General features: G+C 33.9%; 2 protein-coding genes across 2 annotated transcripts; both read right to left on the reverse strand.

Annotated features, from left to right (window-relative positions):
- Window positions 1-1233: 1233 nt before the first annotated feature.
- On the reverse strand, window positions 1234-7255 carry LOC115961022 (E3 ubiquitin-protein ligase RNF4-like). Its single transcript, XM_031080073.1, has 6 exons — window positions 7141-7255; window positions 5518-5777; window positions 5349-5403; window positions 4234-4346; window positions 3015-3267; window positions 1234-1670 (listed from the first exon to the last, which is right to left on the reverse strand). The coding sequence occupies exons 2-5, from the start codon at window positions 5758-5760 to the stop codon at window positions 3034-3036; spliced, it is 645 nt and encodes a 214-aa protein (XP_030935933.1). The 5' UTR covers window positions 5761-5777; window positions 7141-7255; the 3' UTR covers window positions 1234-1670; window positions 3015-3033.
- A 3282-nt stretch (window positions 7256-10537) lies between these two features.
- LOC115959127 (cell division control protein 45 homolog) lies at window positions 10538-13419 on the reverse strand. The gene is made up of 2 exons (XM_031077433.1): window positions 13288-13419; window positions 10538-12783 (listed from the first exon to the last, which is right to left on the reverse strand). The coding sequence occupies exon 2, from the start codon at window positions 12577-12579 to the stop codon at window positions 10801-10803; it is 1779 nt and encodes a 592-aa protein (XP_030933293.1). The 5' UTR covers window positions 12580-12783; window positions 13288-13419; the 3' UTR covers window positions 10538-10800.
- Between the last annotated feature and the right edge of the window lie 643 nt (window positions 13420-14062).

The following is a 14062-nucleotide window of genomic DNA, read 5'->3' on the forward strand; positions in this document are numbered from 1 at the left end:
AAACTTTTCTTTCCCTTGTTCCTTGTAAATTTTCTTGAGATTTTTTAATAAAAAAATTTATTCCAATTAGATTATGCATGTTTTTTTAAATACTACTATCAATACAGTTAGATTAGATGATTCCAACCAGTTGATTTTGTTGGGATTCGGGAGAGAGAATCACCATTCTTCTTTTCTTTTTTCTTTGATAATAAAAATAATAATAAAAATAAAATAAATAAATAAAAAAGAGGTATTTGGTGTAAACTTATCAATCCCACGACCATTACAAAAAATAGTTTCCATTTAAACCTTACTATAACTATCACCTGAACCACTCTTCTTTGAGTATTGAGACAAAGACTTCTACCATTAAGCCATAACCCCATGTGATGAGAATTCAAATCTGGAATTTTAAAATCCATTTTTGAAAATGAAAATGAAAAACTCACTACTGCATCTAGAAGAGAAAGGGTTGGAAAAGTTTCCATATGCATGAAAGTTTTTCTTATAACACTTATGCTCTTCTCATTTGAATTATAAAGGTATGTTTGAATACTATTTATTTTGCTGAAACTGAAAAATTATTACTAAAAGTACTGTATATAAAAGTAAAAGTTAATTGAAATAGTAAAGTAAAATTTATAAATAATACTAAAAAGTACAGTAAAACTCATAAATAATAGCAAAAATAAACTAAACAGTGAAATAATTTTAATTTTTCATTTTTATCCAAACACCCACTAAGTCTTACTTTCTCCAATCTCGGCTTGGTAGCAGTAACTTTCTAATACCAAACAACCAATTATGCATAAATGTTAGTATTCCTTAACTCCTTACTAATATACTAACTTCAATAGGGCTGCATAAAGATAAGTGACACCCAACCCAAGCCACCTCGATCCCACCGGCCATTGCAAAGTAGAATATGGGATGCCAAAGTTTGTCTACGGACATGAAGATCCAACCATGGGAGGATGCAACACTTGCTACCTTCTCTTTTTCAACACATTACACCTACCAAGTCTAATCAACGATCCAAAGAGATGCGATCTTCCTCACACTACCCTTCTCTCAAACAAATCTAATCAACAATCCAAAGAGACCAGTTAATCAAATGGAGTCTGGCAACAACTTTTTCCGGTACCCCAAACACATTGCTCACCCTAGACTAGAAGATAAAAATTCTTAACTTGCATTAAATGGGAGATAGCTCTTGGAACTAGTACAAATAAAGTAAGGCCAAGAAAGAGGTAAGGAAGGGAACGGTATAATACACAGTATTGCTTCATTGTAGGATATGAACTGTTTTGAGACTGACAACTAAATCAACAAAGGCAATTTAGTTTCCTCTAGACTTGAAGAAATATAAATATAACTTAATATATATAACTCTACGACGCTCTGACATTCCAAACACTAATTCCAATTAATACCTAAACAAGACGGCTTATACAGTACCAGATTTTAAACATCTAACGACATCAATAAAGATATATAAGCATACATTAAGGGGTTTATCCAACAAGAGTACCCACACTGTTCTTGACCGAACCCCACCATTGTCATTAGTAAAATTAGCTTGAACTACACAATATTTTTAGACAATTCCAGAAGTATGAAAGATTGTCTACTAACATGCCAAAACAATTGTTGCATTTCCCTTTCCCTCCAAGCATTTTGTATAAACCCTGTTGAAGGCAAAGGAGAAACACTGTATGTCAGCAATTTTGGACGAACATGCGTATAATTCCCAATCTTAATCAATGAGATTGAGAATGCACTATATGTCATCTTAAGCCCCTAAACCGGGGGAAAAATACGGAGAAATAGGTTATATGTGTGCTGAAATATCATTTACTTTCTGTTTTCAAGTGAAACTTTGTTTCAGAGCACATACATGCATATTTCTCCAGACCATAATCTTTTTTGAAATCTGCTCATTCAATAAGGAAAAAAAACAAATAAATAAATAAAAACCTTTTAAAAGTTTCCATTTTCATCACCTATCAGGCTATCACCTACATACTGAAATAACCTTTTGGCACAATGGCACTACTACACTAAGGCATCAGTTCTTGGGGTAAATCATACACTTAGTAATTATATTTGGAAGTGATTTAGCATCCTAAAAAAAATTTCAAATAAATTTAAATCATTCCCCCCTTTGTTTAAAAACCAATATTTGGCTGAGCACAAAAACCACACCATACATGTGCTAAATACATGCATTATATTTCCAATCTGGCCATAACATGTTCACAAAAAGAGTGTAGTTATAACTGAAATGAAAAGTGGTGAATAAGTGGAAATACAGGTAAAGAGGAAGTTCGCTTATAGATAGGGGTGACCCCTATTGATGAAAAAATGAGGAAAATTTACTAGAGATAGTTTGGTCACGTGCTGGGGAATGGGATTCACGCGCCAATGAAAAGTGAATTGATCCAAGCCAAAGAACGGGAAAATGTAAAGAAAGACCTAAATAATATTAGTGATAAATGACATGTTAATTAGGGAAGTCACAAATAATATGATTTCGGATAAATGTGACTTGAACCCTAACTAGTCTATTGAGAATCCATAGCTGACACCAAAATTTTGAAATTAAGGCCTGGCCATTGTTCTAGTAGTTTTTGAGATTATCATCCTCATAGCTTATTCATCACCTATTAAAACCATCTTTTGAAATAATGTAACTATGCTGAATCATCAATTCTTGTGGTAAATCATACAATTGCAAAGTTAATTTAACACCCTAAAAAAATTCAAATAAAATTTTACACTATCTTGCTTTCTTTAAAAGTTGGTATTTGATTGTGCACTAACACACCTAAAGCAATTTGATTTTCACAAGATTTCATTTCTTTTCCTGAATGGATTTTAAACATAATTTGATGTTCACTATATTATATTTCCTTTCTAGTGTGCATGGCAGTACTACCAATACAAATGGTGCCATAAACATACACATTCCCCACAATGTCCTAATCTGGCAGTACTATAAATTCAAAGAGATTGCACCTGAGAAAACTTACATAATCTAAAGCCTCAGCCTCAACTCAAACTGGTTGAAGGTAGAAAGACTCTAATGAGTTCTTTCACAGTGATATGTTTCCTACAGGTGGGGCATTTACTCTGCGCACTTATTGCAGTCTTAATACATGTCTTGCAGAATATGTGACCACACCTTGTCGACATTTCCTCAACTAATGCGCCCATGCAAATTGGACAGCTAAAAGTAGGCTCCTTTGGTGGTGGTGGTGGAGGTGGCTTTAGCACACTCTCTCTCTGCAAATAAAATATTAGAGTCAAACTTTAATCCCAAACAGACAGACCAAAGCACATCAATTCTGTGACAACTATTTAGCAATGCAACTCTAAACAAATCAAACAGTAGAAGCTCTAAATTAAACAAAGTTTAGATACTTCTTGTCCACAATATAACTTGAAAGTCCAATAAGTATTATATTGAATGGCTCATAACTAGTGTCTAACATTCCAAGAAGAAAATGGATGCATCATGAACTCAATCTGGAATGGCTTTTGAAATCACTTAAAACAGAAATTTTATTAACAATGTGGAGATCACTTACTGCATCTGTGCCATCAACCATGTCAAACATGGCATCAAATGGTGGCTAGATGGTATAGGTGCCCGCACACATTCCAGATGTGTATGATAAAAAGAGATGCATATTCAACTTTCATAGGCTTATTTGAAAGTTAAGAAGCATACACCAAGATGCACTGCATTAAATTAGTTTCAAAGTTGCAAAGGACGTGTACCTTACAGTTGCAATGTCTCGTGAAACAAAACCTTAGATCAGGTCAAAATCAAGCATATTTAGATGCAGACCCAACTAACCAAACACATTCTTGTAAAAGACAGGCATTCAACTTCGTTGTAACAAAAACCATTTCTGCGATACTAACCACTTTTTACTCCTTCAATTTATTACCAGTTTAATGGACCTGAAAGCCATACACTACATGTATTTTAACTCAAGAATTTTTACAGCAATGGCAACTTCAGTTATATTACTTAAGCCATTAGTTTTATTTTTCAAAAAAAAAAATGGGAACATGTAGATATGTCTTCATTACAGAGATGAGGATAAAAGTTTCAGCAAATACAGGAACAGAGATAAAAAAACGGAAACATAAACCATTACGGTCAACCCAAAAACATAAAATTAATAATTAATCAAATGATGATAAAATAATATAACATATAACAAGAAGGATTGCTATTACCGTAGAGCTGCCACTGCTTTCCAAATTAATAAAATCATCACTATTGACAATTGCTGGGTCCGGTGGAGCTCTTCTACGCTTGCGATTATTCTGGGTAACCCTAGTCCTTTCTTCTGTAGTGATCCAAGAGAGAGAGAAAAAGACGTGAGTAACGCTTGAAATACCAAATAAATATATGGATGCAGCTTAGAACAAAATGACCAATAGCCAATTTGGCAGCAAAAACATAATAAACATAGAGACAGAATGGGGCAACTATAAATTGATAGAAGGTCCAGCTCATTTGGTATCAAAGGCTCTTTAAAGATAGAATCCTGAAAAACAAGGCCATTCAAATATAAATAAAGAATTAATCAAACATGTTTTTTAAATTATATAGGGTAGTCAAATATAACATTGATCGTTTCTGTAACTCAAAACATAATGCTTCTCTCCCACCAAAAGCACACAAGAAATAAGGAAACCCCAGGATTCTACCCTTACTTCTCATAAGTTGCTCAATTAGAAATAAGTAAGTTCCATCAATGGTACAACAGAAAGTAGTGACTCAAAACAAAAACACAAAATGCATATACACAGAAGAATGGTGATGAAAAGGCTCATCTCTCTAAAGTGTACATTAAATCCAACTACTGATACCCTCTTTGTATATTCAGCTCCCCTTTTAGCTATTTTCTTCTTTTATAACTATGATAAAGGAAAGGGCAAGACAGAAAGAAAGATTCTGTTTTCTTTTTGTCCTACAGAAAGTCAATCCTGTCATGGCAAAGGCATTATTATATATATAAAGAGCATACTTTCAAGGGAAAAATAGAACAATAACATCTTAGGCCAAAACCTTCAGGATATCAGCTATGGACAAGATCATCAATAGACCAATTGAGATTAGCCACTAGGGGACACCCCAACTTCTATCTAACAGAAAGATTCATAAAAAAGTGACTAAATTTTACATTGATCATCAACGTGTCACAACCCTCTTCCTTGTTTCAAACTTGGGACGACTGATTGGGGGGAAAAATATACAACACTAAGTACTGTATAGCACAACAGAATAACAGAATATCCATAAGCCTCCAACTATGAAAGAGCAAAAATAACAGAATTAAGGTTACCTAATTCTACATCCACAACAGTCCTCAAATGGTTCCTTCTGGAATTGTTTTTGGCCTAACAAGAAAAATTACAGAGTTAGCAAGATTAGTTGAAAAACTATTGAACCACAAATACTAAAAAAATAAAATAAAAAATAAAACAAAATGACACAAAACCAAAGAGGCATACTTGAGCAAAAGCCGTGGGGGAGGATTCAATAACATCATCATCAAAGGCTTCCACATCAATAGTAGCAGGTGGTACAGACTGACCCACTTGACCAGCTTGAGTTTCATTATGCCCCACTTGAGTCGAAGTCCCCTCCTGGTCCCGATTCTCACTAGGTGGTGCACTGTTGAGGTCTAAATCCAGTCCTGCCTTCCTCCGACGATACCCTCTTACATGAGTCCCCTTGGCCATCCGAGTGCTCATGATAAAACCCAGAAAACCTAAAGCAGAAGAAAAATATCATCTTTTTCTGGAATGTACATACTAGAAACTTGTTTGTTATCATGAATTCATAAAAGCAGTATAGCCATTCCCTCAAGGCTACAAATTATAATTTGCATCTCTTCAAGCAGAAAACCCTATGTCAACGTTGGAAGATAAAACCCACGTCCCCAGAATGCCTATATCTATGTTTAGAGCTTTGACCCAATACTTGGCATGAGTTGAGTTCAAATTACACCCCAATTGTTATTGAGCCACTTAATAACTTTGCTTTAAATAAGGTTTTTGACAAATCCGTCATTTGATTACATTCTCCATATACCTTCAATGTTTGAAGATGATGATCAAAGATCAATAACTATTTCATCGGTTATACATAGAACATTAGATTATGAATTGATTAGAAAGACCATATTCGATTGACATGAAATTCAATGTACATGTTACAAACAAAATAGAACTTACAATCCAATGATGAGGTTTTCAAACTATTAATCCAACAAGCGTAACATGAACCTAACTCCTTTGACAAACAATACTATCACGATATACTTACTATTCACCCCCCATAAAATAATTAACGAATCTTTTTCTTTTTCAAAATCCCAAATCAACCCATTCACGAATATGCACGATTGATCCCATAAAACCCAAATAAAACGTAGTCCTTTCACGATTTCTAAAGTTCCAAACACCTAATCTGTACATTTATGCCTACATCACACAACCATCATTTCTAACTCATTGCTACTTCTCCATAACCCAACAACACACTTTAAAAACACAAACTTTATTCAATTTCACATACACACATCAAAAAAATAATAATAATAATAATAAAATTCCAAAACAGCCCAAACTCTGAGCTTTTTCCCAGAACTTTCTTGCTTCCACAATCTCCCCAAAAAAAAACACTAAGAAGGTCAACAAAATCAAACTAAAGTATAAAAAGATTATATTTTTTTGACAAAATATAATCTTTTTTTTCTTTTAATAAGCAAAAATCAAAGTCAAACAGTAGAAGTTTCCAATTCTTGATTCCACTTTTAAAAAAATTCAAAATTTTCCTTACATTTTCCAGATACAAAAAGCTCAGATGAGCACTGAAATTCAATCATCCAAGAAACAAAAAAATTCGAAATTTCACCACGAAATTGAAAAGCCCTAACACAGATACATCAAAAATCGAAACAAAAGCATCCAAAGTAATAAAATAAAAAACGCAAAACACAAAACCCTAACCTGATCAATTAAACACAATGCGATCGAATCAAAAACCCTAGCCGATTAATTGAAACTCAAAATCAAAGCAAAAAGCGAAAAATAGAGATTCGAATTTGGAATCGGAATAAGAAACCGTACCTTTACTCTGCGACTTTTTGAGAACCAAAAAACAAAAATGTTAAAAATAAACACTTACAATTTTTTTTCTATTTATAATTTTTTTTTTAATATTTGTATTTTTTTTTTTTTTTAGTGAGAGAAAGAGAGGTGTGTCATGTGTGTCTGAGAAATGGGAGAGGCATTTATAGGGAGAGAGAGAGAGAAAGAGAGGGGGTGACTTTAAAGTGCGAACCAGGGTGGTCGGTGTGGGCTGAGGGGTGACCACGTGGCCCTAGATCTGTAACTTGGACACGTGTTGTGTGTACAGTGAGAGTATACGCACAAATCGTGTTTTTCTTTCTTTCTTTCTTTCTATCACTTGCAGTGGTGGTGGGCGTCTGTTAAGTTTACTTACTGTAATTTTGAAAAAATAAATAAATAAATAATCATTTCTGAATTTTGGAGGGGAAAAATGAAATTTTTACATTTTTAAGGACATGGATTACAATTTTATGTCATCACTTTTGTTCATAATTTTGATATGGTTAAAAAAATTGGAAGTCTTCACGTGGAACAGTAAAAGTAATTATCCAATACTCATAATCAACTATTTTTTTAAGTTGACGTAAAAATTGTCATTGTAGAAAAATTAAATTGAATAATGTAATTTCTTATGTGTTTCGATATTAAATTTCTTTCTTTTTTTTTTATTTTTGTTAAATCTATTTCAGTAAAATTTTGAATAGAACTCTTAAATTATTATTTATAATCAAGGATATTATATAATGGAATTCCTTTATTTTTTATTTTTAGTTAAATCTGTGTGGTAAGAATTTCAAATAGGTTTCTTAAATCATTATTTATAATTTAAAATATTATCTGTAATAGTAAACTTCAATTTCGTTAGTAGATTCTACCATTGAGAGTAAGTGTTAGACCTCTGAATGATTTTTCTCATCAAAGGTTTCCCTTCATAACTACATTGTTGTCACATTTATATTTCTGTTATTGATTACTGCAATATTGGTTCTGTGCGAGGATTAATTTAATCTAAATCTCTAAAGCATAAATTGATTAATTATTGATTAGTATTAAATAGGTAAAAATAAAATCAATCAACAAGGGTCTAAACAATCTAACATATTTGAAAGTACACCTCTTCCCAAAAAAAAAAAAAAAAAAATGAAAGAAAAGAAAAAAGAGTACCTCAAATTGAGCTTTACTAGCAGCCACACTTGAAGTCTATCTTAACCTTGTGAGGCATTCCACAGGGTCATCATGAACGGTAGATCCAAATCTAAGCAAAAGTGCCCTAACAAAGGCATCCTATTTGCTGAAGACCCCTTTTTCTTTTGCATTTTAGAACTAAACCCATTCTTCTTTATCCTGAAAGACGCATGAGAGTCTTTTGATGTACTTGTGTGTTGTAGTACTAAAGAACTTTATTTTTTTTTCAAAATTGTAGTAATGAATAATCAATTGGCCTTAGAAACCCATCAAGATGGATTTTCACCTTTGAACTTGGGAAACTAATGCTTTGTTTTATTGAAAAAAAAAAAAAAAACCTCATATATGTTTGGTTGATGTGAAAAGTGGAAAGAGGAAAAACAATTTTTGTTTGATTTAGAAGAAAATGAAATGATAGAAAATACAATTTATTTAAATTTACTTTCATACAATTTTTTTATAAAAATATTTTATATGTATAAAAAAAAGTATTGTTAGGGTAAGAAAAAATACCAAATGTTTGATTTAAGAGAGGAAAAACGCACTCATAGTAGAAAAGGAATGACGAATGAGGTAGATGGGTAATTTCATATCAAACCCCTCTCCTCTCCTCTCCCCATTTTCTCTCCAATTTAGAGGGTAAAGATTTTGGTAAGCTTGAAGAGAAAACAACTGGCTCCCACCAAAATCTCATCCCCCATTTTCCTTTCTAATCAAACACCCCTCTCACCCAAAATGGCAAAATCCCCTATTATATTTTCCCTCCTTTTCCATCCATCTTAAATCACCCCATTTATTGCTATATGAGACAGGAACTTGATCTTCTTTTCTGCCACAATCTATAAGCCACTTCGCTGAAAATTGACACCAGGAATGAAGTGGCAGAACTGGATTATATTCACTCCAATGAAATCAGGTATTGCTTTTTCTTAATGGACTAAATAAATAAAATACCTACACTAAGTGTCCATACTCTTAATGCTTAATATAAAGGTCAAAACACAGTGTTGCAAGGATATTTCCTGAAAATTCGTTAATGAAAATGCTCAGTTCACCAAGCATGTTTTACTCCTACACCTGCAATTACTTCCACGGTTATATTGCTTCATACAATACAATTATACAGATATATGATTAAATGAACAAGTAAAACTTCTTTTTCTCTGAAAGTTAGAATGAAGCTATTATACATTAAAATTAACTAGATTCAAAACATGTCCAATAACAGTACCACTATTAGGTTTCTCTCTGGACGACGCAAAAGCATCTTCACAGCATTTTTAAAACTTGGGTAATGATATTGATTCTTTAAAGAGAAGAAGAAAAAGTCTCTTACCAGAAAACTATTGTTTCTACTTGCAATTGCCAAAGCAATAAGAAAGTAATAGACTATGTTGACACCAAAAACCATTGCAATTGCCAGAGCTATTGGAAAGTAAAAGATTATGTTGCCATTAAAAACCAGAGATCTTACAAGTAAAGTGGCGTGGGAGATTCTCAGCTTATTGCAGACATTCGTGTGCTGTTCACTTCTGCAAGTAATGATAACCAATTAACCATTTTGTTTTTTGCTGAGTTAGCATAAACTATAATTTAGCGGTTGATGATTCTCTTGCCAAATGGGCTTCTATTACAACAGGTTCCTGATGCAAATAGGTCTTCCTGAGGTAGTTACTACTAATGCTCTTGGTTCAGCTCCCTATTCTTTGGTATGTTTGTCTTTCTTTTCAATGGTGTATCCTTTTCTTACAGCCACCACAAGAACAAATACAGACCCTTACACTATTCGAAGTGTTTCTAGACGCAACAAGGAAATTACCATTCTTACCCTTTTGACACTGTTGAACATGTAACCAAAAGCAACACAAATGCGCGTGTGTGAGGGAGAGAGGAGGGATTACTGTTACCCTTTGAACATTCATATTGATCACTATTAATTTCACCAAGAAAATGGTAGTGTAACATAAGTGCTGCTTCAAGAAATATCCTCAATCATTACCTTCTATTAGCAAGACTCAGTGCACATCTCATTCACTTTCTGATGCGCAAATGTTTTACTGATTTCAATTCAAGTTTTTGGGCAGAATACTTCAATAGAATTCAATCAGGAAAGACATGAAAACATACAAAAATGAAACATTCAGCATTGCACAATGGCACTTAAAAGAGTTAATAATTAGAAAATTAATGGAATAAGTTTGTCCAGAAGACCACTTTTTTCTAAACTGGGGCACCCAGGTGTAATGAAAGATATCATATGCCAACATGGAAGAAATTCACAAAAAGGGCCTGAAAGCAGTACATTACATATCAGAAAAACTCAGCTGGGCAACAGTTAAATAATAATCATGATAAAAACAGAAGTAAACTTTGTCACACAAATAATCTGAAATGCTATAACATAAAACAAAAAGAAAAATGTTCAACAAAGCTGAAGGGTTGTGTTAGACATACATGCATTATAATTGTACATCAGAGTTTTTCTGTCAACCTGACCATAAATGAATTAACTGCAGCTGCATCCAAGAATATCCATGAAGAATCAAATAACTCATGGAAAAATTCCGATCCAATCTCCTCAGCTGCATTTCTAAATGCAATTCCAAATGCATTTCCTTGAACAGCCCCAAGTCGAGGCTTCCCACAAACTCCTACAACCAATACCTTATTGGGCTCTTGTGATAAGCAAGCACAGAGCAAAGGCTTCATTCTAGCTCCCTTCTCTCGCAAGGCATCCATCAGAAAATAACAAAATTTAGTCAATGCCTGGGGGTAACCCAGCAGCTTTGTATCCACTGAATCTTCAAGCTTTAACCACCGGAATTTTCTTCCACTTCTTATACAACCAGTCTTAGTTATTGCCGTGCTTCCTTGCCTAAGAATTGCCCTCTGAATCTTGATTGCATTTTGCATTCCAGCCTTCAGCTTATCAAGGTTACCCAAGGACAGTGCATCATAAGCTACACCAAACTGCTTTGAAGCACAAGAGCCATCTGTTTTGACAAATGATTCAAGCAGTGCAGTAACCCCATATACTACATCCGCTGCTGACACCCTTGAGCGATAACCATGTAACCGCAAGAAACTCCTGTAGTAGAAATCAGTAAGTCCATACTCAGGTAAAAACCGTTCAAACTCATCTTTCATCTTCCGCTTCACTTCAAGATTCATGTACTGAAACTTCTGTTGGCAATCCACAAGTGCAAATCCCATACGGGCTAGAAGCAGCTTGAGCTTTTTCATTCCATTGTCACTCCATGTTTTCAACTTAGTCGCAATGTATGAAGAGCACAACATTGAATCAAATAAAGTCCACTCTTGTAACAACATTAGTCTTGGCTCATCTTCATATGCAATTCTAGACGCATTAGGAGCTCGAATCTTTGTCCCATCTTTGAGGGTCACCGAATTCACTGCTTCCAAATTCCCCGAGCTGTTGATATGCTGCTCGAGCTCCATAACCCCAGCTTGGTACCTCTCATCAGTTAACCTTTCATGAACAAACTGATCCGTCAATGAAACACAAGCCAACCAAAGCAACTCATTCGTGTTCTTCCTCAAAGAATGAGACAAATCATACATCAAACACCCAGAAGGCTTTCCATGAAAAGTACCCATATGATAATACTCTTTCTTGAGCTTCCCAAAAAGCTGAACTGGATCTTCCTCATTTTCTCCCGCAACCTTCCTCCGCTTCCTCGATCCACTCCCATCCTCCTCTTCCTCACTGTCACTATCATTCTCATCTTCACTATCCAACTCATCAACCTCATCATCACTATTCAAATCACTAGCACTCGCCAAAGCCGAAACATCAAAATCATAAGCCAAATCAGCCTGGTGCTCATCATCCTGAGTATAAAGCACAACCACCCTATCATTCTGATCACTCAAATTATGCAAGTGAATCGGCCTATGACTATCCACCACAAAAACACGCGCCACGGGGCCTAAATTCAGGATCTTCCTTAAGTCCCTATGGCACCCCCAATTGATCAAAAGTATAGAGATGGGCTCATCAGAAGAACACAGATTAGGCCCGGCATACTTGTGAATCTCCTGAAACGAAGAGACTGGGTAACAAGCATACCGGATTGAATCAGATTCAAGGACATGGAAAACAATCTTGAGGGCACAGAGTGAGTCCACATCAGAGGTTGATGGGAATATAAGCAAAGGAGAGTATGAAGAAGCCGTCACCGATTCGCGAAGCTTTGAGTAAAACAAATCAACCCTTTGCTCCCTCACCATAATCACTCAATTGGGTATACAGATTTGAAGCAAAACCCAACACTTTCTGTACCCAATTTTCTTTTTTGAATGAAACAAAAACCCAAAATTACTCAATTGGGTACACAGATTTGAAGCTGTTTTCGGCTTTAATCACATAATTGCTCAAGTGGGTCCACGAGTTTCAGAGAAAATGGTAGATTTTCATAAAGAAACACCTGCAACCTATGAATTTCAAGCAAAACCAAAGCAAAAAAACCCAAAATCAGAACAAAATACCCACAAGCTGTTTCTGCTATTTTTCACATAAATGCTCAACTGGGTCTACGAATTGCTATGTGAGAACAAAGATTTTAAGGAAAAATAAGAAATTTTTACTGAGAACCCAATTCGTTGAACATGATGGATTAGCTAATTAAGCGATTTATTGATGAATGTATAGTAAACCTCTGCTAATTGTTAATTAAGATTCAGAAACAAAGCGAAACAGAGAGATAGAGAAAAGCATTTGCCAGAAATTAAAGAGAAGTGTATGGAAAAATAAGACATTTTTACTGAGAACCCAATTCGTTGAACATGATGAATAAGCTAATTAAGCGATTTATTGATGAATGTATAATAAACCTGTGCTAATTGTTAATTAAGATTCAGAAACAAAGCGAAAGAGAGAGAGAGAGAGAGAAGCATTTGCTAGAAATTAAAGAGAAGAGTTTTGAAATTGAGAAGTACCTGAGATTAGTAGGAATACGAAGGAAAATTGTGGAGCTTTTTCTCTCTGTGTTCAGTACTAGCTCCAAAACAATCAGATCTGATAGAGAGAGAGAGAGAGAGAGAGAGAGAGGTTGTAAATTAAAGTTGTGAATATTTTGATTTTGAATTTTGTTAGAAGAAGAAGAAGTTAGAAGTTTGGAAATGTTTTCAGTGAAAATTTTGAATGTTTTCGAAACGACCGCCAAATCTTCGCGCTTTTTTTGGGATTGTGATTTCGCGTGTCTGAACTTCATATTTTTATTTAAATTTTATTTATAATTTCTTAATTACAAATTTACAATGGACATATATGCTGAAGTTGAATCTTGAAAATATATGGGGATGTTTGGTATATGTGTTTGAAAACATGTATTTTGTTGTTTAAAAATATGTGTGAAAATATGTGTGGGTAATGAAGTGTATGTAAATACATGTAATGTTGTTTAAAAACTAAAAATGTGTGTTTAAGTGGATGTACCAAACACCACTTAAGGCTTTTAGCGAAAAAAAAAAATTTTAATAAATTATATAAATCAAACTAACAATATCCTACAACAACTGTTTTCATTTGATCGATAAAATAAAATATTTCCCATCAAAAAATAAATAAATAAAATATTTCGTATAAAATATCATAAATTATATATATATATATATATTTGAGTTGAGTTCAAGTTACACATAATATAACTCTAAATCGATGTTACACAACTTAATTTTATTTTGATTAGACATGAATTTTAATAAATCTATC

The sequence above is a fragment of the Quercus lobata genome, chromosome 9, assembly GCF_001633185.2.
Source record: "Quercus lobata isolate SW786 chromosome 9, ValleyOak3.0 Primary Assembly, whole genome shotgun sequence".
Classification (NCBI taxonomy): domain Eukaryota; kingdom Viridiplantae; phylum Streptophyta; class Magnoliopsida; order Fagales; family Fagaceae; genus Quercus; species Quercus lobata.